The sequence below is a fragment of the Chiloscyllium plagiosum genome, unplaced genomic scaffold, assembly GCF_037043375.1.
Source record: "Chiloscyllium plagiosum isolate Xiang-an unplaced genomic scaffold, Cpla_swu_hap1 HiC_scaffold_3, whole genome shotgun sequence".
NCBI classification, from domain to species: domain Eukaryota; kingdom Metazoa; phylum Chordata; class Chondrichthyes; order Orectolobiformes; family Hemiscylliidae; genus Chiloscyllium; species Chiloscyllium plagiosum.
This window is the reverse complement of record NW_028270141.1, coordinates 156,009,890-156,037,227: the sequence shown is the minus strand read 5'-3', so window position 1 is coordinate 156,037,227 and position 27,338 is coordinate 156,009,890. Positions and strand designations below refer to the sequence as shown.

Below are 27,338 nucleotides of genomic sequence, written 5' to 3'. Positions count from 1 at the left end.
TGCATTCTATTGTAACTCACACTCTCTCGCACCGTTAACCTCTGCACTCTATTGTAACTCTCACTCTCACACCATTAACCCCTGCACTCTATTGTAACTCACACTCTCACATTGTTAACCCCTGCATTCTATTGTAAATTACACTCTCACACCATTAATCCCTACACTCTATTGTAACTCTCTCTCTCACACCGTTAACCTCTGCACTCTTTTGTAAATTACACTCTCACACCATTAACCCCTGCACTCTATTGTAACTCACACTCTCACACTGTTAACCCCTGCACTCTATTGTAACTCACACTCTCAGACCGTTAACCCCTGCTCTCTATTGTAACTCTCACTCTCACACCCTTAACTCCTGCACTCTATTGTAAATTACACTCTCACACCGTTAACCCCTGCATTCTACTGTAATTCTCACTCTCGCACCGTTAACCCCTGCACTCTATTGTAACTCACACTCTCACACCCTTAACTCCTGCACTCTATTGTAAATTACACTCTCACACCATTAACCCCTGCACTCTATTGTAACTCACACTCTCTCGCACCGTTAACCCCTGCACTCTATTGTAACTCTCACTCTCTAACTGTTAACCCCTGCACTCTATTGTAAATTACACTCTCCCACTGTTAACCCCTGCACTCTATTGTAACTCACACTCTCACACCATTAACCCCTGCATTCTATTGTAACTCACACTCTCTCGCACCGTTAACCTCTGCACTCTATTGTAACTCTCACTCTCACACCATTAACCCCTGCACTCTATTGTAACTCACACTCTCACATTGTTAACCCCTGCATTCTATTGTAAATTACACTCTCACACCATTAATCCCTACACTCTATTGTAACTCTCACTCTCACACCGTTAACCCCTGCACTCTTTTGTAAATTACACTCTCACACCATTAACCCCTGCACTCTATTGTAACTCACACTCTCTCGCACCGTTAACCCCTCCACTCTATTGTAAATTACACTCTCACACCATTAATCCCTGCACTCTATTGTAACTCTCACTCTCACACCGTTAACCCCTGCATTCTATTGTAAATTACACTCTCACACCATTAATCCCTACACTCTATTGTAACTCTCACTCTCACACCGTTAACCCCTGCACTCTTTTGTAAATTACACTCTCACACCATTAACCCCTGCACTCTATTGTAACTCACACTCTCACACTGTTAACCCCTGCACTCTATTGTAACTCACACTCTCAGACCGTTAACCCCTGCTCTCTATTGTAACTCTCACTCTCACACCCTTAACTCCTGCACTCTATTGTAAATTACACTCTCACACCGTTAACCCCTGCATTCTACTGTAATTCTCACTCTCGCACCGTTAACCCCTGCACTCTATTGTAACTCACACTCTCACACCCTTAACTCCTGCACTCTATTGTAAATTACACTCTCACACCATTAACCCCTGCACTCTATTGTAACTCACACTCTCTCGCACCGTTAACCCCTGCACTCTATTGTAACTCTCACTCTCTAACTGTTAACCCCTGCACTCTATTGTAAATTACACTCTCCCACTGTTAACCCCTGCACTCTATTGTAACTCACACTCTCACACCATTAACCCCTGCATTCTATTGTAACTCACACTCTCTCGCACCGTTAACCTCTGCACTCTATTGTAACTCTCACTCTCACACCATTAACCCCTGCACTCTATTGTAACTCACACTCTCACATTGTTAACCCCTGCATTCTATTGTAAATTACACTCTCACACCATTAATCCCTACACTCTATTGTAACTCTCACTCTCACACCGTTAACCCCTGCACTCTAATGTAAATTACACTCTCGCACCGTTAACCCCTGCACTCTATTGTAAATTACACTCTCACACCGTTAACCCCTGCACTCTATTGTAAATTACACTCTCACACCGTTAACCCCTGCACTCTATTGTAACTCTCACTCTCACACCGATAACCCCTGCACTCTATTGTAACTCACACTCTCGCACCGTTAACCCCTGCACTCTATTGTAAATTACACTCTCACACCGTTAACCCCTGCACTCTATTGTAACTCAAACTCTCACACTGTTAACCCCTGCACTCTATTGTAACTCTCACTCTCGCACCGTTAACCCCTGCATTCTATTGTAACACACACTCTCGCACCGTTAACCCCTGCACTCTATTGTAAATTACACTCTCACACCATTAACCCCTGCACTCTATTGTAACTCACACTCTCACACCGTTAACCCCTGCACTCTATTGTAACTCTCACTCTTGCACCGTTAACCCCTGCACTCTATTGTAACTCACACTCTCACACCGTTAACCTCTGCACTCTATTGTAACTCTCACTCTCACACCGTTAACCCCTGCACTCTATTGTAACTCTCACTCTCACACCGTTAACCTCTGCACTCTATTGTAAATTACACTCTCACACCGTTAACCCCTCACTCTATTGTAACTCTCACTCTCACACCGTTAACCCCTGCACTCTATTGTAACTCTCACTCTCGCACCGTTAACCTCTGCACTCTATTGTAAATTACACTCTCACACCGTTAACCCCTGCACTCTATTGTAACTCTCACTCTCGCACCGTTAACCCCTGCACTCTATTGTAAATTACACTCTCACACCGTTAACCCCTGCACTCTATTGTAATTCTCACTCTCGCACCGTTAACCTCTGCACTCTATTGTAAATTACACTCTCACACCGTTAACCCCTGCACTCTATTGTAACTCTCACTCTCGCACCGTTAACCCCTGCACTCTATTGTAAATTACACTCTCACACCGTTAACCCCTGCACTCTATTGTAAATTACACTCTCATACCGTTAACCTCTGCACTCTATTGTAAATTACACTCTCACACCATTAACCCCTGCATTCTATTGTAACTCTCACTCTCACACCGTTAACCCCTGCACTCTATTGTAACTCTCACTCTCGCACCGTTAACCTCTGCACTCTATTGTAAATTACACTCTCACACCGTTAACCCCTGCACTCTATTGTAACTCTCACTCTCGCACCGTTAACCTCTGCACTCTATTGTAAATTACACTCTCTCTCCGTTAACCTCTGCACTCTATTGTAACTCTCACTCTCACACCGTTAACCCCTGCACTCTATTGTAACTCTCACTCTCGCACCGTTAACCCCTGCACTCTATTGTAAATTACACTCTCACACCGTTAACCCCTGCACTCTATTGTAAATTACACTCTCATACCGTTAACCTCTGCACTCTATTGTAAATTACACTCTCATACCGTTAACCTCTGCACTCTATTGTAAATTACACTCTCACACCATTAACACCTGCACTCTATTGTAACTCTCACTCTCACACCGTTAACCCCTGCACTCTAATATAACTCACACTCTCACACCGTTAACCCCTGCACTCTCTATTGTAACTCTCACTCTCACACCGTTAACCCCTGCACTCTATTGTAAATTACACTCTCGCACCGTTAACCCCTGCACTCTATTGTAAATTACACTCTCACGCCATTAACCCCTGCACTCTATTGTAACTCTCACTCTCGCACCGTTAACCCCTGCACTCTATTGTAAATTACACTCTCACACCGTTAACCTCTGCACTCTATTGTATATTACACTCTCACACCATTAACGCCTGCACTCTATTGTAACTCTCACTCTCACACCGTTAACCCCTGCACTCTATTGTAACTCACACTCTCACACCATTAACCCCTGCACTCTATTGTAACTCACACTGTCACACCGTTAACTCCTGCACTCTATTGTAAATTACACTCTCACCATTAACCCCTGCACTCTATTGTAACTCTCACTCTCACACCGTTAACCCCTGCACTCTATTGTCACTCACACTCTCACACCGTTAACCCCTGCACTCTATTGTAACTCTCACTCTCACACCGTTAACCCCTCCACTCTATTGTAAATTACACTCTCACACCGTTAACCTCTGCACTCTATTGTAAATTACACTCTCACACCGTTAACCTCTGCACTCTATTGTAAATTACACTCTCACACCGTTAACCCCTGCACTCTATTGTAACTCTCACTCTCACACCGTTAACCCCTGCACTCTATTGTAACTCTCACTCTCACACCGTTAACCCCTCCACTCTATTGTAAATTACACTCTCACACCGTTAACCTCTGCACTCTATTGTAAATTACACTCTCACACCGTTAACCCCTCACTCTATTGTAACTCTCACTCTCACACCGTTAACCCCTGCACTCTATTGTAACTCTCACTCTCGCACCGTTAACCTCTGCACTCTATTGTAAATTACACTCTCACACCGTTAACCCCTGCACTCTATTGTAACTCTCACTCTCGCACCGTTAACCCCTGCACTCTATTGTAAATTACACTCTCACACCGTTAACCCCTGCACTCTATTGTAATTCTCACTCTCGCACCGTTAACCTCTGCACTCTATTGTAAATTACACTCTCACACCGTTAACCCCTGCACTCTATTGTAACTCTCACTCTCGCACCGTTAACCCCTGCACTCTATTGTAAATTACACTCTCACACCGTTAACCCCTGCACTCTATTGTAAATTACACTCTCATACCGTTAACCTCTGCACTCTATTGTAAATTACACTCTCACACCATTAACCCCTGCATTCTATTGTAACTCTCACTCTCACACCGTTAACCCCTGCACTCTATTGTAACTCTCACTCTCGCACCGTTAACCTCTGCACTCTATTGTAAATTACACTCTCACACCGTTAACCCCTGCACTCTATTGTAACTCTCACTCTCGCACCGTTAACCCCTGCACTCTATTGTAAATTACACTCTCACACCGTTAACCCCTGCACTCTATTGTAATTCTCACTCTCGCACCGTTAACCTCTGCACTCTATTGTAAATTACACTCTCACACCGTTAACCCCTGCACTCTATTGTAACTCTCACTCTCGCACCGTTAACCCCTGCACTCTATTGTAAATTACACTCTCACACCGTTAACCCCTGCACTCTATTGTAAATTACACTCTCATACCGTTAACCTCTGCACTCTATTGTAAATTACACTCTCACACCATTAACCCCTGCATTCTATTGTAACTCTCACTCTCACACCGTTAACCCCTGCACTCTATTGTACCTCTCACTCTCGCACCGTTAACCTCTGCACTCTATTGTAAATTACACTCTCACACCGTTAACCCCTGCACTCTATTGTAACTCTCACTCTCGCACCGTTAACCTCTGCACTCTATTGTAAATTACACTCTCACACCGTTAACCCCTGCACTCTATTGTAAATTACACTCTCGCACCGTTAACCCCTGCACTCTATTGTAACTCTCACTGTCGCACCGTTAACCTCTGCACTCTATTGTAAATTACACTCTCACACCGTTAACTCCTGCACTCTATTGTAAATTATACTCTCGCTCCGTTAACCTCTGCACTCTATTGTAACTCTCACTCTCACACCGTTAACCCCTGCACTCTATTGTAACTCTCACTCTCGCACCGTTAACCCCTGCACTCTATTGTAAATTACACTCTCACACCGTTAACCCCTGCACTCTATTGTAAATTACACTCTCATACCGTTAACCTCTGCACTCTATTGTAAATTACACTCTCACACCATTAACACCTGCACTCTATTGTAACTCTCACTCTCGCACCGTTAACCCCTGCACTCTATTGTAACTCACACTCTCACACCATTAACCCCTGCACTCTATTGTAACTCACACTCTCACACCGTTAACTCCTGCACTCTATTGTAAATTACACTCTCACCATTAACCCCTGCACTCTATTGTAACTCTCACTCTCACACCGTTAACCCCTGCACTCTATTGTCACTCACACTCTCACACCGTTAACCCCTGCACTCTATTGTAACTCTCACTCTCACACCGTTAACCCCTGCACTCTATTGTAACTCTCACTCTCACACCGTTAACCCCTGCATTCTATTGTAACTCACACTCTCACACCGTTAACCCCTGCACTCTCTATTGTAACTCACACTCTCACACCGTTAACCCCTGCACTCTATTGTAACTCTCACTCTCACACCGTTAACCCCTGCACTCTATTGTCACTCACACTCTCACACCGTTAACCCCTGCACTCTATTGTAACTCTCACTCTCACACCGTTAACCCCTGCACTCTATTGTAACTCTCACTCTCACACCGTTAACCCCTGCACTCTATTGTAACTCACACTCTCACACCGTTAACCCCTGCACTCTGTATTGTAACTCACACTCTCACACCGTTAACCCCTGCACTCTATTGTAACTCACGCTCTCACACCGTTAACCCCTGCACTCTATTGGAACTCACACTCTCAGACCGTTAACCCCTGCACTCTATTGTAACTCACGCTCTCACACCATTAACCCCTGCATTCTATTGTAACTCGCACTCTCACACCGTTAACCCCTGCAATCTATTGTAAATCACACTCACACACCATTCACTCCTGCACAGTATTGTAAGTCACACTCTGACACAGTTAATCCCGGCACTCTATTGTAACTCACACACTGAGTCCATTAAGTCGTGTCGTGTTGCAAGTTATGGTCTAGTGCTCAGCTGCGTTCCTGCTAATTTGCTTTAATGTGACCCTCTGCGGTCCGTGCTTCTCTTCCAGCAGAATTACATGCTGTGAATGAGTTGGGTGAGCATTGGGAGCAGTGCAGCTAGAAGGGAACATTGCAGTCTCTCTGGGACGTTTGTCAAGGCTGAGCTCACCCACTAGATGAGGGTCCAGCTTCAGCCAGTTCTTAATGAGGCTGTACTCCCAGTGCAGCCTTTCAAAACAAGCCTGCCCAGAAACGGCCAACTATCAAATTTAAGAACTGTAGATTTAGCTGTCAGCAAAGCACGAATTACAATCTACATTAAATTTCCACAAATTGGCGATTTAGACAGTTCCTTACCCAAGACTCAGTCCAAAGTTGATCTGGATTTGCTTGTAGACATTTTTGTACTGCAATGTCCATGACTATTCCTACATTTCTTTTCCCTCCGCCAACATCAATGAGTTTGCGTACCATGATGCAATGGCGAGTTAGCTCATGCATCCTGGACCTCTCATTCCTGAAGCCATTCCTGAAGAAGTACTTATGCCTGAAACGTTGATTCTCCTGCTCCTTTGTGCTGACTGACCTGCTGTGCTTTTCCAGCAACACATTTTTCACCTCTCATCCTCATCCAAACAAGCTGCATTGTCCAAGAGCTCTTCGATTAAAGACTGTCTCACTTGCACTCACACCCTCCTTTCCCTGCCAACTGACCAAGTCAGAAGACCCCCTACTCAGTGGGTTGTGACCACCTCTTGGAACACTGTGTCCAGGTAACTGTTCCCCTCTCTAATGTGTTACAATGCAGCCACCAGCTCCAAATCTGAGCCAAAAGCTGCTCGAGCTAGTTCACATTGGAACATGGTGATACCAGAAGCTTAGACTTTCTGCAATCACAACCCATCACCAGCTCTGCCATCTTTACTGTATCGCGATTCATTATGAAGTCCTTCATTATGAAGTCAATTCATGTATTTTTGCTCTACCATTTACTATACTATTTAAACTGAGAACCCATATAACTTTACTATTTAGGAGGAAGTTAACTCATATAAGGACTAGTTTCTTGCTTCCTTCTGCGAGGCTATTGGGATTCTCTGTGTGCTGCTGTCTGCCTACCTTGTGGACCCTGTTCAATGTGGTTTCACGTTGTGCGAGAATCTTGGAGCAGAGGGCAACCACTCAGAGTTAGGCGTTGCCCATCTCAGATATACAGAACAACCTTGGTTATCCGAATTTTGGATTATCCAAACAAGACCTCAAGGACCCATAAAAACTTTATCTGTAATCTGAACAGTCAGTTCTCTGAACAAAATCCTCCCTGGCCGTCTCGTTCGGATAATCGAGATTATTCTGTATATGCGGATTGTTTTTTCTCTGAGGGTAGTCAATCTGGAGGGAGGCCATTTGGTTTATTGACTTGGAGATAGTGAGGACTGCAGAAGCTCGAAAGTCAGTGTTGTTCAAGTGTGGAGCTGGGAAAAGCACAGCGGGTCAAGCAGCATCACAGGAGCAGGAGAGTCGATGAAGGGTCTTGTCCGAAACATTGACTCTCCTGCTCCTCTGCTGCTGCTTGACCTGCTGCGCTTTTCCCAGTTCCACATTTTAGCCACCTGCTTCATTGATCTGCTCCCCCATTCAATGGCTGATCTGCTAATCCTCAACTCCACCTTGCTGCCTTTTCTCTGACCCTTGATTCCCATACTGATTAAAATCCATCTGTCTCAGCCTTGAATATAATTAATGATCCAGCTGCAACAGCTCTGTGTTAAAGAATTCCACAGATTCACTCCCTGCTCAGTGAAGAAATCACTCCTTTTCTCACCAAAATTGGAGGTGTCGTGGACAGCGAAGAGGGTTACCTCAGATTACAACAGGATCTTGACCAGATGGGCCAATGGGCTGAGAAGTGGCTGATGGAGTTTAATTCAGATAAATGCGAGGTGCTGCATTTTGGGAAAACAAATCTTAGCAGGACGTATACACTTAATGGTAAGGTCCTAGGGAGTGTTGCTGAACAAAGAGACCTTGGAGTGCAGGTTCATTGCTCCTTGAAAGTGGAGTCGCAAGTAGATAGGATACTGAAGAAGGCATTTGGTATGCTTTCCTTTATTGGTCAGAATATTGAGTACAGGAGTTGGGAGGTCATGTTGCAGCTGTACAGGACATTGGTTAGGCCACTGTTGGAGTATTGCGTGCAATTCTGGTCTCCTTCCTATCGGAAAGATGTTGTGAAACTTGGAAGGGTTCAGAAAGGATTCTGAAGAAGGGCCTGTGCCCGAAACGTCGAATCTCCTGTTCCCTGGATGCTGCCTGACCTGCTGTGCTGTTCCAGCAATAAAGTTTCAACTTCAGAAAGGATGTTGCCAGGGTTGGAGGATCTGAGCTACAGGGAGAGGCTGAACAGTCTGGGGCTGTTTTCCCTGGAGCGTCGCAGGCTGAGGGGTGACCTTATAGAGGTTTACAAAATTATGAGGGACATGATAGGATAAATAAGTCTTTTCCCTGTGATCGGGGAGTCCAGAACTAGAGGGCATGGGTTTTGGGTGAGAGGGGAAAGATATAAAAGAGATCTACGGGGCAACTTTTTCACGCAGAGGGTGGTATGTGTATGGAATGAGCTGCCAGAGGATGTGGTGGAGGCTGGTACATTTGCAATATTTAAGAGGCATTTGGATCGGTATATGAACAGGAAGGGTTTGGACGGATATGGGCCGGGTGCTGGCAGGGGGGAGTAGATTGGATTGGGATATCTGGTCGGCATGGATGGGTTGGACTGAAGGGTCTGTTTCCATGCTGTACATCTCTATGACTCTAAACTCAGTACTGACTGGGATTCAGCTTATTCTGAGATCATGTTCCTGGGTCCTAGACTCTCCCACAAGGCAAAACAATCTTTCCACATCAACCCTCTCAACCCCCTCAGAACCTTCTATGTTTCAATAAGGTTGCCTCTCATTGTTCTAAACCCCAGTCAGTTCAACTTTGCCTCATCAGCCAGCTCCTGTCAATGCGTAGAGAAGAGGACATAGGGAGTCTACAATGGTTATTTGATAGGTTAAGTGAGGAGGAAACAATCTTGCAAATGGACTGGAAAAGTGTAAAATTATCCATTTTGGCAGAAAGAATAAAAAGAAGCATCTTCTCTAAATGGTGAAAGGAGATGTTGACATGTCTGGGTGCCCCGTACATGAATCACAGCAGGTCAATATGCAGGTACAGCAAGTCCGGATGAAGGGTCCTATCTGAAACATTGACTCTCCTGCTCCTCTCATGCTGCTTGACCTGCTGTGCTTTTTCCGGCTCGACATCTTATGGAATCTGACTTTTCAGAATCTGCAGTCCTCACCATCTCCAAGGCACAGCAAGTAATCAAGAAAACAAGTAGCATGTTATGCTTTATTATGAGTAGTATTGAATGCAGGAGTAGGAAGGTTATGCTTAAGTTCTACAGGGGAATGGTGAGACTGCATGTGGAGTACTGTGTATAGCACTGGTCACTGTACTTAGGAAAGGATGTTAATGTGTTGGAAGCAGTTCAGAGAATGTTTACTCGATTGATAACTGGAATGGCTGGATTGTCCAATAAGGAAAGATTAGATAGGCTCAGCCTGTATCCTTTGGAGTTTAAACAGTCAGAAGGGGCTAAATAGAAACATATGAGATCCTGATCAGGTGGATATGAAATAAATGTTTCCCGTTGTGGGAGCATCTAAGAGGAAGGATCATAATTTAAAAATAAGGCTCGCCGTTTAAAACAGAGATGAGGAAGCATTTTTTCTGTCAAAGGATTGTGTGTCTTTGGAATCCCCTTCCTCAAAAAGTAGAATTGTTAAAGATTTGTAAGGCAGAGGGAGGTAGATTGATTGGTCAGGGGACGAAAGAATATTGGAGTTTTGCAAGAATTTTTAAAATAAATTGCATGTGGGGTTTGGGCATCACCAAATGGCCACTCTTTATCCACTATCCCTAGCTGTCCTTGAACTGAGTGCTTGCTCCATCATTTCAGAGGGCAATTGAGAATCAACCACATTGCTGTGGGCCTGGAGTTGCACATAGGCCAGACCCGGTGAGAACGGCAGATTCCCTTCCCAACAGGACCTTAAATGTACAGGTGAGGCTTTTCAACACTTGGCAACAGTTTCATGGCCACCAGAATATTCTTAATTCCACATTTTTCTTTAATTGAATTCAAGTTCCACCATCTCCTATGGTTGGATTCTAAGCATGGACCCTAAAATATTCGCTGAGTTTCTGGATTAATTGTTTAGAGACAATACCATAGGCCCATGAAATATCGGAATGTAAAGTTGAGGTTAAAGTCAGACCAGCCCTGATCTTGTTGAATGGTGGAGCAGGCTTGATGGGCCAAGTGGCCTACTCTTGCTCCTTATTTGAATGTACCTGGCAATGGCCTCATGAACCTTCTCCCGACTTCCTCCAAATTCCAGTGTGTCTTTTCTTAGATAAGGGGCCCAAACTGTTCACAGTATTTCAGCTGTGGAAATGAAAATATTCAAAAATGTAGAGTTAATTTTCTTCCTCCCTTAATTGGAGCTTTATAACTTAAGAATTTTACCAAAAACTAACCCCGGCTGCTTTATATCCACTGACCATCTGCAGCAAATTCCGAGCATGGATCGTCTATTCGAATGCAACCAGTAATTTACGATTTGACTGATCTGGCAAAATCTTAAGCTCCTCTTTCTCGATTACTGCATGGTTCCGAACACACGCTATTCCTTCATGTTTTCTGCTACTGTATTCTTAACTATTATTTCCATATGTGCACACATAACTCTGATTTCATCATTTGCAAAATCCCTCTTCTTATCATTCAGAAATTTTGCAGATGGTCCAAGATTGGTTACTAACACGTTTCCATTACTTTATCCACAATTATGTTCTTATCCTGACTATGTATTCTTGTTGATTACCTAAATCTGGGGGCCAAGTTTAGAAAATATAAAATACATGTTAATTTCTTTTGTTCCACACCTTTAAGTCCATATCCATTACTTAATCAAAATCCCCTGCTAGGCCAAGATGTTGTACAGACAGTGGTGCTGGTCTGAGACTGCCTCACTTCAGAGAATGTATCCAGTCAATATTGCGCCAAGTGAGCTTCCTGTTGTGACAAATGTGATATCTTTGTTGTTGGTCTGTGCGTAAGATCTCTTCTGCTCCCTGAATCACTGCTTAACAAGAGATGTACCTCGATCATTGGAGGTGTGAGGTTCCCTTTTAGGAGTAACTAGAAAAACTGAACCCAAGAAAATGTTTGTATCTTAAAACTTGATGGTTGTGACAGCCTCCTAGCCAAGACTTGACACAAAAGCATAAACATGGTTCAAAGAACCAAGGTTGGTCTATGTACTGTTTGTGTGACTTTTTGTTATTGTGTCCACCAATGTTTGATATATTTCTGTTGAAAAATATACCCATCACCCGTTCCCTGGTTTTGTTAGGTCTGTGGCATTCCTGTTGGATCACACAAGGTATGAATCTATCCCATTGATGATCCAGCTTTGATCTTTGTTTATATTTGAGGTACGATGCCTGCAATGTCACTCAGCCTATCTGTCCTCTTTCAACTCAGCTGACATCAAGAGTCCAAAGGAAGAGGACCAGGAACCCGAGAAACTGACACCAGTTGGAGAAGAACAAATGGAGGTTCATATTGGGCCAGAGGAAGTGAAGAAAGTTGGCGCAGTATCACTGAAAGTGTACCGTTCGTACTGGATGTCGGTTGGCAAATGGCTGGCACTTTCTGTACTTGTCTCTCTATTACTGATGCAAGGTAAAGGATTTAGTACGGTCACCTTGAGCATGTGTAATATGGAAAGTGTAGTAGAAGAGGTCATGTTCATTTCCACATATTGCTAGCATTTTCTCTCTTCATTTTAAACATCACCTGATTGGTTGTTCTAGTTTAGTGTGTTGTATTGACCACTCACAATGTGGTCTTGTATTTTCTAATCAACCTGTTCAGTGAATTTATGACATACCTCTCAAGCAGGTGAGACCTGAACCTGGTCATTGTGGGCCAGAGGGGACTGACCAATATCCAAGCTTGGGCTGATAAATGATTAGCTGTATAAACTGCTGCTTAAAATCACAACTCAATGATTGCTTGCAGTTCTGAGCACCACATTGGAAAAAGGGTGTTCTTGCACTCATGATGGTGCAGAAAGGATTTCCCAGGATGCTGTTTGAGCTGGAAACTGGGTTGTTTGCTTTGGAGCAGTGAAGGTAGAGAGGGGACCTGATCGATGTCTGTTATGTTACCAGGGGCATAAATAGGGTGGGGGATAGGAAGCAATTTCTCCATTCGGACAGAGGTTAATAACCATGTGTCACAGACTTGCTGGAAGGTTGAAGACTGGAGGGGAGTTGATGAGAATGTTTTTCATCCAGGGAGTAATGGGAGACTGGAATTCACTCCATAAAAGGGTGTCTCAGTCAGAACCTCTGATAGCATTGACGCAGTAAGAGCTCGAGAATATACTCGTGTTGTCAGACCTTTGCTGATCGATGTGGACACCATGGACCAAATGATGTCTTCCATGCTGTAAACTTGTATGAGACTAAATACAGGGAGTAATATCAATGACATGTGTAACAGAAATGCCACGCAATCACCATCTCCAACAAGAGTGAACCTAGACATCATCCATCTGATTTCATGGATTTACTAATGCTGAAACCCCAACTATCAACATGTTAGTGATTTCCATTGAGCACAAACCTAACTGGACTAGCCATGGAAATACAGTGCCTGCAAGAGCAGGCTGTAGGCTAGCAATTGTGCAATGAGTGACTCACATCCTGACTCCCCAAAACCTCTGCGTCATCTACAAGGCGTAAGTCAGGAGTATGACTCCCCACTTGCCTGGATGGTTAGTTCCAACAACCCTCAAGAAGCTTGACACCATCCAGGACAAAACTGCCGACATGATTGCAACCAACTTCCCTGTTCTCTACCATTGACATTCGGTCGCAGCAGAGTGTACCATTTTCAAAATGGAGTGCCGGAATCTCCGAGACCTCTTGGACAGCCCTTTCTAAAGCCATGAGCATTACTACCTCGAAGGGTAATAGCAGCAGATACATCGGCATTGTTGGTGTACATGTAACACATGGGCTGAAGCAGTTTGAGAAGACAGTTCACCACCACCTTCTCGAGAGTATCTGAGAATAGACAGGAAATGCTGGCATAGCCCACATCTCCTGGGGGAATTGAACAAAAAACTGTTCAATTTGCAAGCTGTCTCATCTTAGCGTCATGATTCGGAGATGCTGGTGTTGGACTGGGGTGTACAAAGTTAAAAATCACACAACACCAGGTTATAGTCCAACAGGTTTAATTGGAAGCACACTAGCTTTCGGAGCGACGCTCCTTCATCAGGTGAGAGTGGAGGGCTCGATTGTAACAAAGAATTTATAGCAAAAATTTGCAGTGTGATGTAACTGAAATTATACATTGAAGAATTGATTGTCTGTTAAGCCTTTCATCTGTTAGAATACAGTGATAGTTCACTTCTTTCATGTGTAAATCACAAAACCCTTTTTTTTAAAGTTGCATTCTCGGGTTAGCTGTTAACAATGGTGATAGCTAGACAATATGTTGAAGGTGTTAGCCCCCTGTGTTCTCTGTCTATGACCTGATGTTTAGATTGATTCCAATCTAAAAAGTGAAATAACGGAGTTTTACATAAATTCATGCAGTTTTTGAGCTCAGAGTTCGACATGAATCTCTGTGGTTTTTGAGCAAAGTGCAATGTAACTCTGAAAGTACCAAAATAATTCACCACACACAATATATATGTGTGCATGTGGGTCTTTGTCTGTCTGTGTGTGTGTCTGTCTGGGGTGGGGGTTGTGAGTGTGAGAAAGTGTGTGTGTGTGTGTACAGTGAGTGCAGAGTGTCTTAAGTCTGTGAGGGGGTGCATGTGTGGGAGTCTGTGTGTCTAAAAGGGTGTGTGTGGGTGTCTGTGCGCGTCTGACATGAACCGAAGGTCCCGGTTGAGGCCCTCCCTATGGGTACCGAACTTAGCTATCAGCCTCTGCTCGGTCACTTTCCTCTGCTGCCTGTCCCGAAGTCCACCTTGGAGGATGGTCACCCGAAGGTCCGAGGCTGAATGTCCTGGATCACTGAAGTGTTCCCCAACTGGGAGGGAACCCTCCTGTCTGTTGATTGTTGTGCGGTGCCCATTCATCCGTTGTCGTAGCCTTTGCTCGGTTTCCCCAATGTACCATGCCTCCGGGCATCCCTGCCTGCAACGTATAAGATAGACAATGTTGGCTGAGTCACATGAGTACCTGCCATGTACACGGTGGGAGGTGTTCCCACGGGTAATAGTGGTATCTATGTCCACAATCTGACACGTGTTGCAGCGTCCACTGTGACAGGGTTGTATGGAGTTGTCCTGAGAGCCGGGCAGTTCGTATCTACCTATCTATCACCCCTTAATTTAAAGCGATGCCCCCTTGTGCTAGCCATTGCCATCCAAGGAATAAGGCTCTCACTGTCCACCCTATCTAACCCTCTGATTATCTCATATGTCTGAATTAAGTCACCTCTCAACCTTCTTCTTTCAAACGAAAACAGCCTCAAGTGCCCTCAACCTTTCCTCATAAGACCTTCTCTCCATACCAGGCAACATCCTGGTAATTCTCCTCTGAACCCTTTCCAAAGCTTCTACATTCTTACTCAAATGCAGTGACCACAACTGTATCCAATACTCCAAGTGCGGCCACATCACAGTTTTCTACAGCTGCAGCATGATCTCATGGTTCCAAAACTCAATCCCTCTACCAATAAAAACTAACACACCATATGCCTTCTTAACAACCCTGTCAACCTGGTGGCAACTTTGAGGGATCTATGTACATGGACACCGAGAACTCTCTGCTCATCTACACGACCAAGAATCTTACCATTTGCCTTCTACTCTGTATTCCTGTTCGACCTTCCAAAGTGAATCACCTCACATTTTTCCACATTAGACTTCATTTGACACCTCTCAGCCCAGCTCTGCAGCTTATGTATGTTCTTCTGTAACCTGCAACATCCATTGGCACTGTCCACAATTCCACCGATCTGAGTGTCATCCACAAATTTACTAACCCATCCTTCTACGCCCTCCTCTAGGTCGTTTATAAAAATGACAAACAGCAATGACCTCAAAACAGATCCTTGCGGTACTCCACTAGTAACTGAACTGCAGGATGAACATTTCCCATCAACCACCACCCTCTATCTTCTTTCAGCTAGCCAATTTCTGATCCAAACTGCTAACCCTCAATCCCACGCCTCTGTATTTTGTACAATAGCCTACCGTGGTGAACCTTATCAAATGCCTTTCTAAAATCCATATACACAACATCAACTGCTTTACCCTCATTTACCTGTTTGGTCACTTCTCAAAGAACTCAATAAAGGTTTGTGAGGCATGACCTACCCTTCACAAAACTGTGTTGACTATCCCTCATCAACTTATCAACTTAATCCTCTTGAGAAGATAAGTCCTATCTCTTATAACCTTTTCCAACACTCCACCCACAACCGAAGTAAAGCTCTCTGGTCTGTAATTACCAGGGAGGTCTCTACTCCCCAGCTTGAACAAGGGAACAACATTTGCTAACTTCCAGACTTCTGGCACTATTCCTGGAGATAATGATGACATAAAGATCAAAGCCACAGGCTGTGCAATCTCCCTCGCTAGCTTCCCAGAGAATCTGTGGATAAATCCCATCCAACCCAGAGGATTTATCTATTTTCACACTTTCCAGAATTTCTAACCCCATCTTCCTGTGAATCTCAATCTCATCCAGTCTAGTAGCCTGTTCCTCAGTATTCTCGACAACATTGTCTTTTTCCAGTGTGAATACTGATGACAAATATTCATTTTGCACTTCTCATATCTCCTCTGACTCCATACACAACTTTTCCCACTACTGTCCTTGATTGGCCCAAATCTTATTCTCGTCATTCTTTTATCCCTTATATAGCCAAGGAGCTCTGTTTGGAACCTGTGTGCCCAGAGTGTGAACTTGGAGTTCACTGATATTATCACTTCATGTTGGAAATCTGAACATGATTAAACAGATCTCTGGAAAAGAAATCCTTTTTCTTTACAAATGTGACGTTTTTCAGGAGGTAACTAGTATGATGAATGGAATTTGGAATTTCTAAAAGCATTCCAAAAATAGGCCACATCGAAATCGGGATGTTGCCAAATGTGTATAAAACAGGCAATGTTTGGAGAATGCTTTCTGCTCCTCCCACGAATGGTGCTGCTCTGCAGCACACCCAGCAAGTGAAGAGCTTTCTGGTGTCGGATGGAACCCAGACGTTTGATTAGTTTGAATGAAATGTGGATGTAACATCTCAGCTTCCTGCTTCCACAGCTTCTCGGAATTTGTCTGACTGGTGGCTCTCTCACTGGATCACTCATATGGGGCATCAGAATGCAACTGGACAAAACAGACCTTCTGCAGCTCTCTATGCACGGCAATTAGTGCGCTTCATTCGGTACGTACCTATGCGAAAATGTGGTGTGTGTAATTATTGAATGTCTGGCTAGGTGCAGAATCTATGCTTCATAGCTTAGAGAGGCAGGTAATTATCCTGTGTGTGTGTGTGAATTACTACATCATGCAAAATGTTGGCTCAGACTGAGAGGTCACACACAGAGGCAAAAATACCTTCACTGTGTGGCAAATGTACATTCAGTGTGTGACTTTACATAAAGTACTGAATGTAGTCTCAATGGGTGGGTGACTAACCACAATCACGTGACCCCTCACTGTGGGGATGAATATAGAGCGTGGAACGTCCCCTCACCACGGGGATGAATACGGAGCGCAAAACGTAGCCTCACCGCGGGGATGAATACGGAACGCGGAACGTACCCTCACCGTGGGGATGAATACAGAGCGTGGAACGTGGACTCACCGCGGGGATGAATACGGAGCGCGGAACGTCCCCTCACCGCGGGAATGAATACGGAGCGCGGAACGTCCCCTCTCCGCGGGGATGAATACGGAGCGCAGAACGTCCCTCTCTGCGGGGATGAATGCGGAGCGCGGAACGTGGCCTCACCGCGGGGGTGAATGCGGAGCGCGGAACGTGGCCTCACCGCGGGGATGAATACGGAGTGCGGAACGTCCCCTCTCCGCGGGGATGAATACGGAGCGCGGAACGCCCCTCTCTGCGGGGATGAATGCGGAGCGCGGAAAGTGGCCTCACCGCGGGGATGAATGCGGAGCGCGGAAAGTGGCCTCACCGCGTGGATGAATACGGAACGCGGAACGTGGCCTCACCGCGGGGATGAACATGGAGCGCGGAACGTGGCCTCATCGCGGGGATGAATACGGAACGCGGAACGTCTCCTCACCCTGTGGATGAATACGGAGCGCGGAACATGCCCTCAGCGAGGGGGGGTGAATGCGGAGCGCGGAACGTGACCTCAGCGAGGGGGGGTGAATGCGGAGCGCGGAACGTGACCTCAGCGTGGGGGGGTGAATGCGGAATGCGGAACGTCCCCTCTCCGCGGGGATGAATACGGAGCGCGGAAAGTGGCCTCACCGCGTGGATGAATACGGAACGCGGAACGTGGCCTCACCGCGGGGATGCATATGGAGCGCGGAACGTGGCCTCATCGCGGGGATGAATACGGAGCGCGGAACATGCCCTCGGCGCGGGGGGGTGAATGCGGAGTACGGAACGTGCCATCAGCGCGGGGGGGTGAATGCGGAGTACGGAACGTGCCATCAGCGCGGGGGGGTGAATGCGGAGTACGGAACGTGCCCTCGGTGCGGGGGGTGAATGCGGAGTACGGAACGTGCCCTCGGTGCGGGGGGTGAATGCAGAGTGCGGAACGTGCCCTCGGTGCGGGGGGTGAATGCAGAGTGCGGAACGTGCCCTCAGCGCGGGGGGGTGAACGCGGAGCGCGGAACGTGACCTCAGCGTGGGGGGGTGAATGCAGAGTGCGGAACGTGCCCTCAGCGCGGGGGGGTGAATGCAGAGTGCGGAACGTGCCCTCAGCGCGGGGGGTGAATGCAGAGTGCGGAACGTGCCCTCAGCGCGGGGGGGTGAACGCGGAGCGCGGAACGTGACCTCAGCGTGGGGGGGTGAATGCAGAGTGCGGAACGTGACCTCAGCGTGGGGGGGTGAATGCAGAGTGCGGAACGTGCCCTCAGCGTGGGGGGGTGAATGCAGAGTGCGGAACGTGCCCTCAGCGCGGGGGGTGAATGCAGAGTGCGGAACGTGCCCTCAGCGCGGGGGGTGAATGCAGAGTGCGGAACGTGCCCTCAGCGCGGGGGGGTGAACGCGGAGCGCGGAACGTGACCTCAGCGTGGGGGGGTGAATGCAGAGTGCGGAACGTGACCTCAGCGTGGGGGGGTGAATGCAGAGTGCGGAACGTGCCCTCAGCGTGGGGGGGTGAATGCGGAGTGCGGAACGTGACCTCAGCGTGGGGGGGTGAACGCGGAGCGCGGAACGTGCCCTCAGCGTGGGGGGGTGAATGCGGAGCGCGGAACGTGACCTCAGCGAGGGGGGGTGAATGCGGAGCGCGGAACGTGCCCTCTGCGCGGGGGGGTGAACGCGGAGCGCGGAACGTGACCTCAGCGTGGGGGGGTTGAATGCGGAGCGCGGAACGTGCCCTCAGCGTGGGGGGGTGAATGCAGAGTGCGGAACGTGCCCTCAGCGCGGGGGGTGAATGCAGAGCGCGGAACGTGCCCTCAGCGTGGGGGGGTGAATGCAGAGTGCGGAACGTGCCCTCTGCGCGGGGGGGTGAATGCAGAGTGCGGAACGTGCCCTCAGCGCGGGGGGTGAATGCAGAGCGCGGAACGTGCCCTCAGCGTGGGGGGGTGAACGCGGAGCGCGGAACGTGCCCTCAGCGTGGGGGGGTGAATGCAGAGTGCGGAACGTGCCCTCAGCGTGGGGGGGTGAATGCAGAGTGCGGAAAGTGCCCTCAGCGCGGGGGGTGAATGCAGAGTGCGGAACGTGCCCTCAGCGCGGGGGGTGAATGCAGAGTGCGGAACGTGCCCTCAGCGTGGGGGGGGTGAATGCAGAGTGCGGAACGTGCCCTCAGCGTGGGGGGGTGAATGCAGAGTGCGGAACGTGCCCTCTGCGCGGGGGGGTGAATGCAGAGTGCGGAACGTGCCCTCAGCGTGGGGGGGGTGAATGCAGAGTGCGGAACGTGCCCTCTGCGCGGGGGGGTGAATGCAGAGTGCGGAACGTGCCCTCAGCGTGGGGGGGGTGAATGCAGAGTGCGGAACGTGCCCTCAGCGCGGGGGGTGAATGCAGAGCGCGGAACGTGCCCTCAGCGCGGGGGGTGAATGCAGAGTGCGGAACGTGCCCTCAGCGTGGGGGGGTGAATGCAGAGTGCGGAACGTGCCCTCAGCGTGGGGGGGTGAATGCAGAGTGCGGAACGTGCCCTCTGCGCGGGGGGGTGAACGCGGAGCGCGGAACGTGACCTCAGCGTGGGGGGGTGAATGCAGAGTGCGGAACGTGCCCTCTGCGCGGGGGGGTGAACGCGGAGCGCGGAACGTGACCTCAGCGTGGGGGGGTGAATGCAGAGTGCGGAACGTGACCTCAGCGTGGGGGGGTGAACGCGGAGCGCGGAACGTGACCTCAGCGTGGGGGGGTTGAATGCGGAGTGCGGAACGTGACCTCAGCGTGGGGGGGTTGAATGCGGAGCGCGGAACGTGCCCTCGGTGCGGGGGGTGAATGCGGAGCGCGGAACGTCCCCTCTCCACAGGGATGAATGCGGAGTACGGAACGTGGCCTCACCGCGGGTGAATACAGAACGCGGAACGTGGCCTCACCGCGGGGATGAATACGGAGCGCGGAACGTCCCCTCAGCGCAGGGATGAATACGGAGCACGGAATGTCGCCTCACTGCGGGGATGAATACGGAGCGCGGAACGTGGCATCACCTCGTGGATGAATACGGAGCACGGAACGTCTCCTCGCCTCGTGGATGAATATGGAGCGCGGAACATGTCCTCGGCTGGGGGGGAGGCGGGCGGGGGGTTTGGGGTCAATGCGGAGCGCTGAAATTGCACTTGGCGCGGGGGTTGGTATGAATACAGAGCCCTGAAAGTGCCCTCGGCTAGGTGGGTGAATGCGGAGCGCGCCCTCGGCGTGGGGGTTGAATGCGGAGCGCGGAACGTGCCCTCAGCGCGGGGGGTGAATGCAGAGCGCGGAACGTGCCCTCTGCGTGGTGGGTGAATGCGGAGCGTAGAACGTGTCCTCAGCGCGGGGGGTGCCCTCAGCGTGGGGGGTGAATGCGGAGCGCGGAACGTGCCCTCAGCGCAGGGGGTGAATGCAGAGCGCGGAACGTGCCCTCGGCGTGGTGGGTGAATGCGGAGCGCAAAACGTGCCCTCACCGCGGGGATGAAAGCGGAGCGTAGAACGTGCCCTCAGCGCAGGGGGGGTGAATGCGGAGTGCTTAAAGTGCCCTCGGCGCGGGGGGTGAATGCAGAGCGCGGAGCATTCCCTCGGCACGGGGGGGGGTGAATTCGGAGCGCGGAACGTGCCCTCGGCGTGGAGGTTGAATGCGAAGTGCGGAACGTGACCTCAGCGTGGGGGGGTGAATGCGGAACGTGCCCTCGGTGCGGGGGGTGAATGCAGAGCGCGGAACGTGCCCTCGGCGTGGGGGGTTTAATGCGGAGGGCGGAACGTGCCCTCAGCGCAGGGGGTGAATGCGGAAAGTGCCCTCAGCGCGGGGGGTGAATGCGGAGCGCGGAACGTGCCCTCGGAGTGGTGGGGATGAATGCGGAGCGCGGAACGTCCCCTCTCCGCGGGGATGAATACGGAACGCGGAACGTGGCCTCACCGCGGGGATGCATATGGAGCGCAGAACGTGGCCTCATCGCGGGGATGAATACGGAGCGCGGAACGTTTCCTCACCCCGTGGATGATTACGGAGCGCGGAACATGCCCTCGGCGAGGCGGGGTGAATGCGGAGCGCGGAACGTGCCCTCAGCGTGGGGGGGTGAATGCGGAGCGCGGAACGTGCCCTCAGCGTGGGGGGGTGAATGCAGAGTGCGGAACGTGCCCTCAGCGTGGGGGGGTGAATGCAGAGTGCGGAACGTGCCCTCAGCGTGGGGGGGTGAATGCAGAGTGCGGAACGTGCCCTCAGCGCGGGGGGTGAACGCGGAGCGCGGAACGTGCCCTCAGCGTGGGGGGGTGAATGCGGAGCGCGGAACGTGCCCTCAGCGTGGGGGGGTGAATGCAGAGTGCGGAACGTGACCTCAGCGTGGGGGGGTGAATGCAGAGTGCGGAACGTGCCCTCAGCGTGGGGGGGTGAATGCAGAGTGCGGAACGTGACCTCAGCGTGGGGGGGTGAATGCAGAGTGCGGAACGTGACCTCAGCGTGGGGGGGTGAATGCAGAGTGCGGAACGTGACCTCAGCGTGGGGGGGTGAATGCAGAGTGCGGAACGTGCCCTCAGCGAGGGGGGGGTGAATGCAGAGCGCGGAACGTGCCCTCAGCGTGGGGGGGTGAATGCAGAGCGCGGAACGTGCCCTCAGCGTGGGGGGTGAATGCGGAGCGCGGAACGTGCCCTCAGCGTGGGGGGGTGAATGCAGAGCGCGGAACGTGCCCTCAGCGTGGGGGGGTGAATGCAGAGTGCGGAACGTGCCCTCAGCGTGGGGGGGTGAATGCGGAGTGCGGAACGTGACCTCAGCGTGGGGGGGTGAATGCAGAGCGCGGAACGTGCCCTCTGCGTGGTGGGTGAATGCGGAGCGTAGAACGTGTCCTCAGCGCGGGGGGTGCCCTCAGCGCGGGGGGTGAATGCGGAGCGCGGAACATGCCCTCTGCGTGGGGGGGTGAATGCGGAGCGCAAAACGTGCCCTCAGCGCAGGGGGTGAATGCAGAGCGCGGAACGTGCCCTCTGCGTGGTGGGTGAATGCGGAGCGCGGAACGTGCCCTCACCGCGGGGATGAATGCGGAGCGTAGAACGTGCCCTCAGCGCAGGGGGGTGAATGCGGAGTGCTTAAAGTGCCCTCGGCGCGGGGGGTGAATGCAGAGCGCGGAGCATTCCCTCGGCACGGGGGGTGACTGCAGAGCGCGGAATGTGCCCTCAGTGCAGGGGGAATGAATGCGGAGCGCGGAACGTGCCCTCAGCGCAGGGGGGGGTGTGAATGCGGAGCGGGGAACGTGCCCTCTGCGTGGGGGGGTGAATGCGGAGCGCGGAACGTGCCCTCACCGCGGGGATGAGTACGGAGCGCGGAACGTGCCCTCTGCGTGGGGGGGTGAATGCGGAGCGCGGAACGTGGCCTCACTGCGGGGATGAATACGGAGCGCGTTACGTGCCCTCTGCGTGGGGGGGGGGTGAATACGGAGCGCAGAACGTCCCCTCAGCGCAGGGATGAATACGGAGCACGGAATGTCGCCTCACTGCGGGGATGAATACGGAGCGCGGAACGTGGCCTCACCCCGTGGATGAATACGGAGCGCGGAACGTCCCCTCACCGCGGGGATGAATACAGAGCATGGAATATGCCCTCGGCGCGGGGGGGGGTGGGGGGGGGTAGGGCTGAATGCGGAGCGCGGAGTGCGGAGCGTGCCCTCGGCGTGGGGGGGTGAATGCGGAGCGCGGAACGTGCCCTCGGTGAGGGGGGTGAATGCGGAGCGCGGAACGTGCCCTCGGTGAGGGGGGTGAATGCGGAGCGCGGAACGTGCCCTCGGTGAGGGGGGTGAATGCGGAGCGCGGAACGTGCCCTCTGCGTGGGGGGGTGAATGCGGAGCGCGGTACGTGCCCTCGGCGCGGGGGGTGAATGCGGAGCGCGGAACATGCCCTCAGAGCAGGGGGGTGACTGCAGAGCGCGGAACGTGCCCTCTGCTTGGGGGGGGTGAATGCGGAGCGCGGAACGTACCCTCGGTGTGGGGGTGGGGGGGTGCAGGTTTGTGAATGCAGAGTGCTGAAAGTGCCCTCGGCTCGGTGGGTGAATGCGGAGCGCGGAACGTGCCCTCGGTGTGGGGGGTTGAATGTGGAGCGTGGAACGTGCCCTCGGTCTGGGGGGTTGAATGTGGAGCGCGGAATGTGCCCTCAGTGCAGGGGGGTGAATGTGGAGTGCTTAAAGTGCCCTCGGTGCGGGGGGTAATTGCAGAGCCTGGAATGTGCCCTCAGTGCTGGGGGTGAATACAGAGCGCGGAGCATTCCCTCGGCGCGGGGGGTGAATGCGGAGCGCAGAACGTGCCCTCGGCATGGGGGATGAATGCGGAGTACGGAACGTGGCCTCAGCGGGGGTGGGTGGGGGTGAATACCGAGCGCGGAATGTCCCCTCACCGCGGGGATGAATACGGAGCGCGGAACGTCGCCTCACCGCGGGGATTAATACGGAGCGCGGAACGTCCCCTCACCGCGGGGATTAATACGGAGCGCGGAACGTCCCCTCACCGCGGGGATGAATACAGAGTGCAGGAAGTCCCCTCTCCGCGGGGATGAATGCGGAGCACGGAACGTGGCCTCACCGCGGGGATGAATACGGAGTGCGGAATGTCCCCTCACCGTGGGGATGAATACAGAACGTGGAATGTGGCCTCACCGCGGGATGAATACAGAACGTGGAATGTGGCCTCACCGCGGGGATGAATATGGAGCGCGGAACGTGGCCTCACCGCGGGATGAATACAGAACGTGGAATGTGGCCTCACCGCGGGGATGAATACGGAGTGCGGAATGTCCCCTCACCGTGGGGATGAATACAGAACGTGGAATGTGGCCTCACCGCAGGGATGAATACGGAGTGCAGAATGTCCCCTCACCGTGGGGATGAATACGGAATGTGGAACGTGGCCTCACCCCGGGGATGAATATGGAGCGTGGAACATGCCCTCGGCGCAGCGGGGGGGGGGGGGGGGTGGGGGGAGGTGAATGCGGAGCGCTGAAAGTGCCCTTGGCGCGGGGGGGTGAATGCAGAGCGCGGAACGTGCCCTTGGCACGGAGGGTGAATGCGGAGCACGGACGGGAGGTGAATGTGGGATGCGGAATCACCTTTTTTTTGTTCCCAGTTCTGTAACACATTGACATGTTATTGCTCCTAGGTTATTCAGAGCTCCGTCCCTTCTGTAAGAAAGCAAAAGTTCATATCAACAACTTGTGTATCATTCCAGTTGACTTCAGTGCCTTTACTCATAATGGGTTTGATCGAGATAAGCATGTTTTTAGAGTCATAGAGTTATAGAGTCATAGAGGTGTACAGCACGGAAACATGGAGACATTTTGGAGTTCCTTCCTAAAGAGTACAATAACAAGTAGAACTATATCCATCATGATGGTTCAAAATCAGCTCAGCAGTTATATACATATATCTGTTCATCTATGTGTATCAAATCATCCCAAATATGTCCAGTTTGATTTTCTACCTTTGTGTCGTCTGTGCTTGAGGATTTCGAGCTGATTGGTCTGATATCACTTCACTGAAATCATGTAACTCGTGAAGTAAGCAATTCAATGTCAATTAACAAGCTCAAGGAAAAGAGTTGGAATTGCGCAAGGATGGGGGTAGTGTGAAACATTAGATCAGGAAATTAGAAAAAAGCCAAGAATTATTAAAAGATTGTTAAGGTCGGAATAATTAGTGAGTGAAAGATAGCCAGAAGTAGAAAAACAGATAGGAAAAATTTTTTCAGATATTTTAACAAGAAAAGAGTTAACAGACTAATTGTTGCTTAGAGTCATAGAGATGTACAGCACAGAAACAGACCCTTCGGTCCAACCCGTCCATGCCGACCAGGTATCCCGACCCAATCTAGTCCCACCTGCCAGCGCATGGCCCTACCTCTCCAAACCCTTCCTATTCATATACCCATCCAAATGCCTTTTAAATGTTGCAATTGTACCAGCCTCCACCACATCCTCTGGCAGCTCATTCTATACACGTACCACCCTCTGGGGGAAAAAGTTGCCCTGTAGGTCTCTTTTAAATCTTTCCCCTCTTACCGTAAGCCTATGCCCTCTAGTTCTGGACTCCCCGACTCTAGGGAAAAGACTTTGCCTATTTACCCTATCCATGCCCCTCATGATTTTATAAACCTCTATAAGGTCACCCCTCAGCCTCCGACGCTCCAGGGAAAACAGCCCCAGCCTGTTCAGCCTCTCCCTATAGCTCAAATCCTCCAACCCTACCAACATCCTTGTAAATCTCTTCAAGTTTCACAACAACATTCCGACAGGAAGGAGACCAGAATTGCACGCAATATTCCAACAGTACCTCTTCAGAAAATGAGTCTCAGGACTTAGTAATCTATGATGGAGAATTGGCAGAAGAATGAACAGATGTTTTAAATTCATCTTCACCAGAGAGGATACAAGTGGCACCCTGGAAATTGCTGTGAATCAGGAATTGAATGGAAGGGAGGAACTGAAGAAACTTAAAGTTGCCAGTGAAGTGGTATTTATTTAGGGTAAAGCATCCAAGGGGCTTCCAGGAAATTGTCAGTGAAATAAGAGATGCATTGTTTCAGTTTTCCAAAACTCATTTGATTGAAGTACATTTCTTTAGATTGAGAAATAGCAAGTAACTGCTTTATTCAAAACAGTAATAACTCCCCTTCAAAAAGGGATGGAGGCAGCATGCTGGAACTGCAGGCCAGTTGTCTTAATGTGTCACAGGCAAAATGTTAGAAGCTTTTATTAAAGACATTCAAACAGGGCACTTGGATAAATTCAAAGTAACCAGGCAGAGCCAATGTGGTTGTCTCAGAGGAAAATCAAAGAAGACATTTAGTATGGTGCCACTTCAAAAGTTATTGCTGAAAATCAAAGCTCATGATGTTCAGTATAAAGTGTTGGTGTGGTGAGGAGATTGCTGCCTAACAGGAAACCGAGCATAGGAGTCAGTAGATCCTTTTCACACAGGTAGGATGTATGTGCCAGAGGTGATGGTACTAGGCCCTTAACGCTTCAGAATTTGTCCAGATGATTTGGATGAAGAGGCTGTGCTATGACAGATGAATTTGCTGATGACAGATGGGAATGTGAGGTATGAAGAACACAGAAGGAGTCAGCAAGTGTATATCAGTGGGTTTGAAACTTTATTGCTGGAACAGCACAGCAGGTCAGGCAGCATCCAGGGAACAGGAGATTCGACGTTTCGGGCACAGGCCCTTCTTCAGGAATGAGCAGAGAGTGTTCAGCGGAGAAGATAAAAGGGAGGGAGGAGGGACTTGGAGGAGGGGCGTTGGAAATGTGATAGGTGGAAAGAGGTCAAGGTGAGGGTGATAGGTCGGAGTAGGATGGAGGCGGAGAGGTCAAGAAGAAGACTGCAGGTCAGGAAGGCGGTGCCGGGCTGGAGGGATCCGGCTGAGACAAGGTGGGGGGAGAGGGGATGAAGAAACTGGTGAAGTCCAAGTTCATCCCCTGCGGTTGGAGGGTTCCCAGTCGGAAGATAAGACGCTCCTCCTCCGACCGTCGGGTTGTTGTGGTTTGGCGGTGGATGAGTCCAATGACCTGCATATCCTCGGTGGAGTGGGGGGGGAGTTGAAATGCTGTGCTACAGGTTGGTTGGGTTGGTTCGTCCGGGTGGCCCAGAGGTGCTCTCTGAATCGCTCCGCAAGTAGGCGGCCTGTCTCCCCAATATAGAGGAGGCCACACCGGCTGCAGCGGATGCAGTAGATGATGTGGGTGGAGGTGCAGGTGAATCTGTGGCGGATATGGAAGTTTCCTTTGGGGCCTTGGAGAGAAGTGAGGGGGGAGGTGTGGGCGCAAGTGTTGCACCTCCTGC

General features: G+C 50.2%; 1 protein-coding gene across 1 annotated transcript in view; it reads left to right on the top strand.

Annotated features, from left to right (window-relative positions):
• abcc10 (ATP binding cassette subfamily C member 10) overlaps positions 1-27,338 on the top strand; it is a 282,813-nt gene that overhangs the window by 106,477 nt on the left and 148,998 nt on the right. Inside the window, exons 12-13 of the mRNA XM_087984478.1 lie at positions 12,194-12,394; positions 17,008-17,131. Of these exons, the coding sequence (XP_087840604.1) occupies positions 12,194-12,394; positions 17,008-17,131 (325 nt within the window). The remainder of the gene's footprint in view (positions 1-12,193; positions 12,395-17,007; positions 17,132-27,338) is intronic.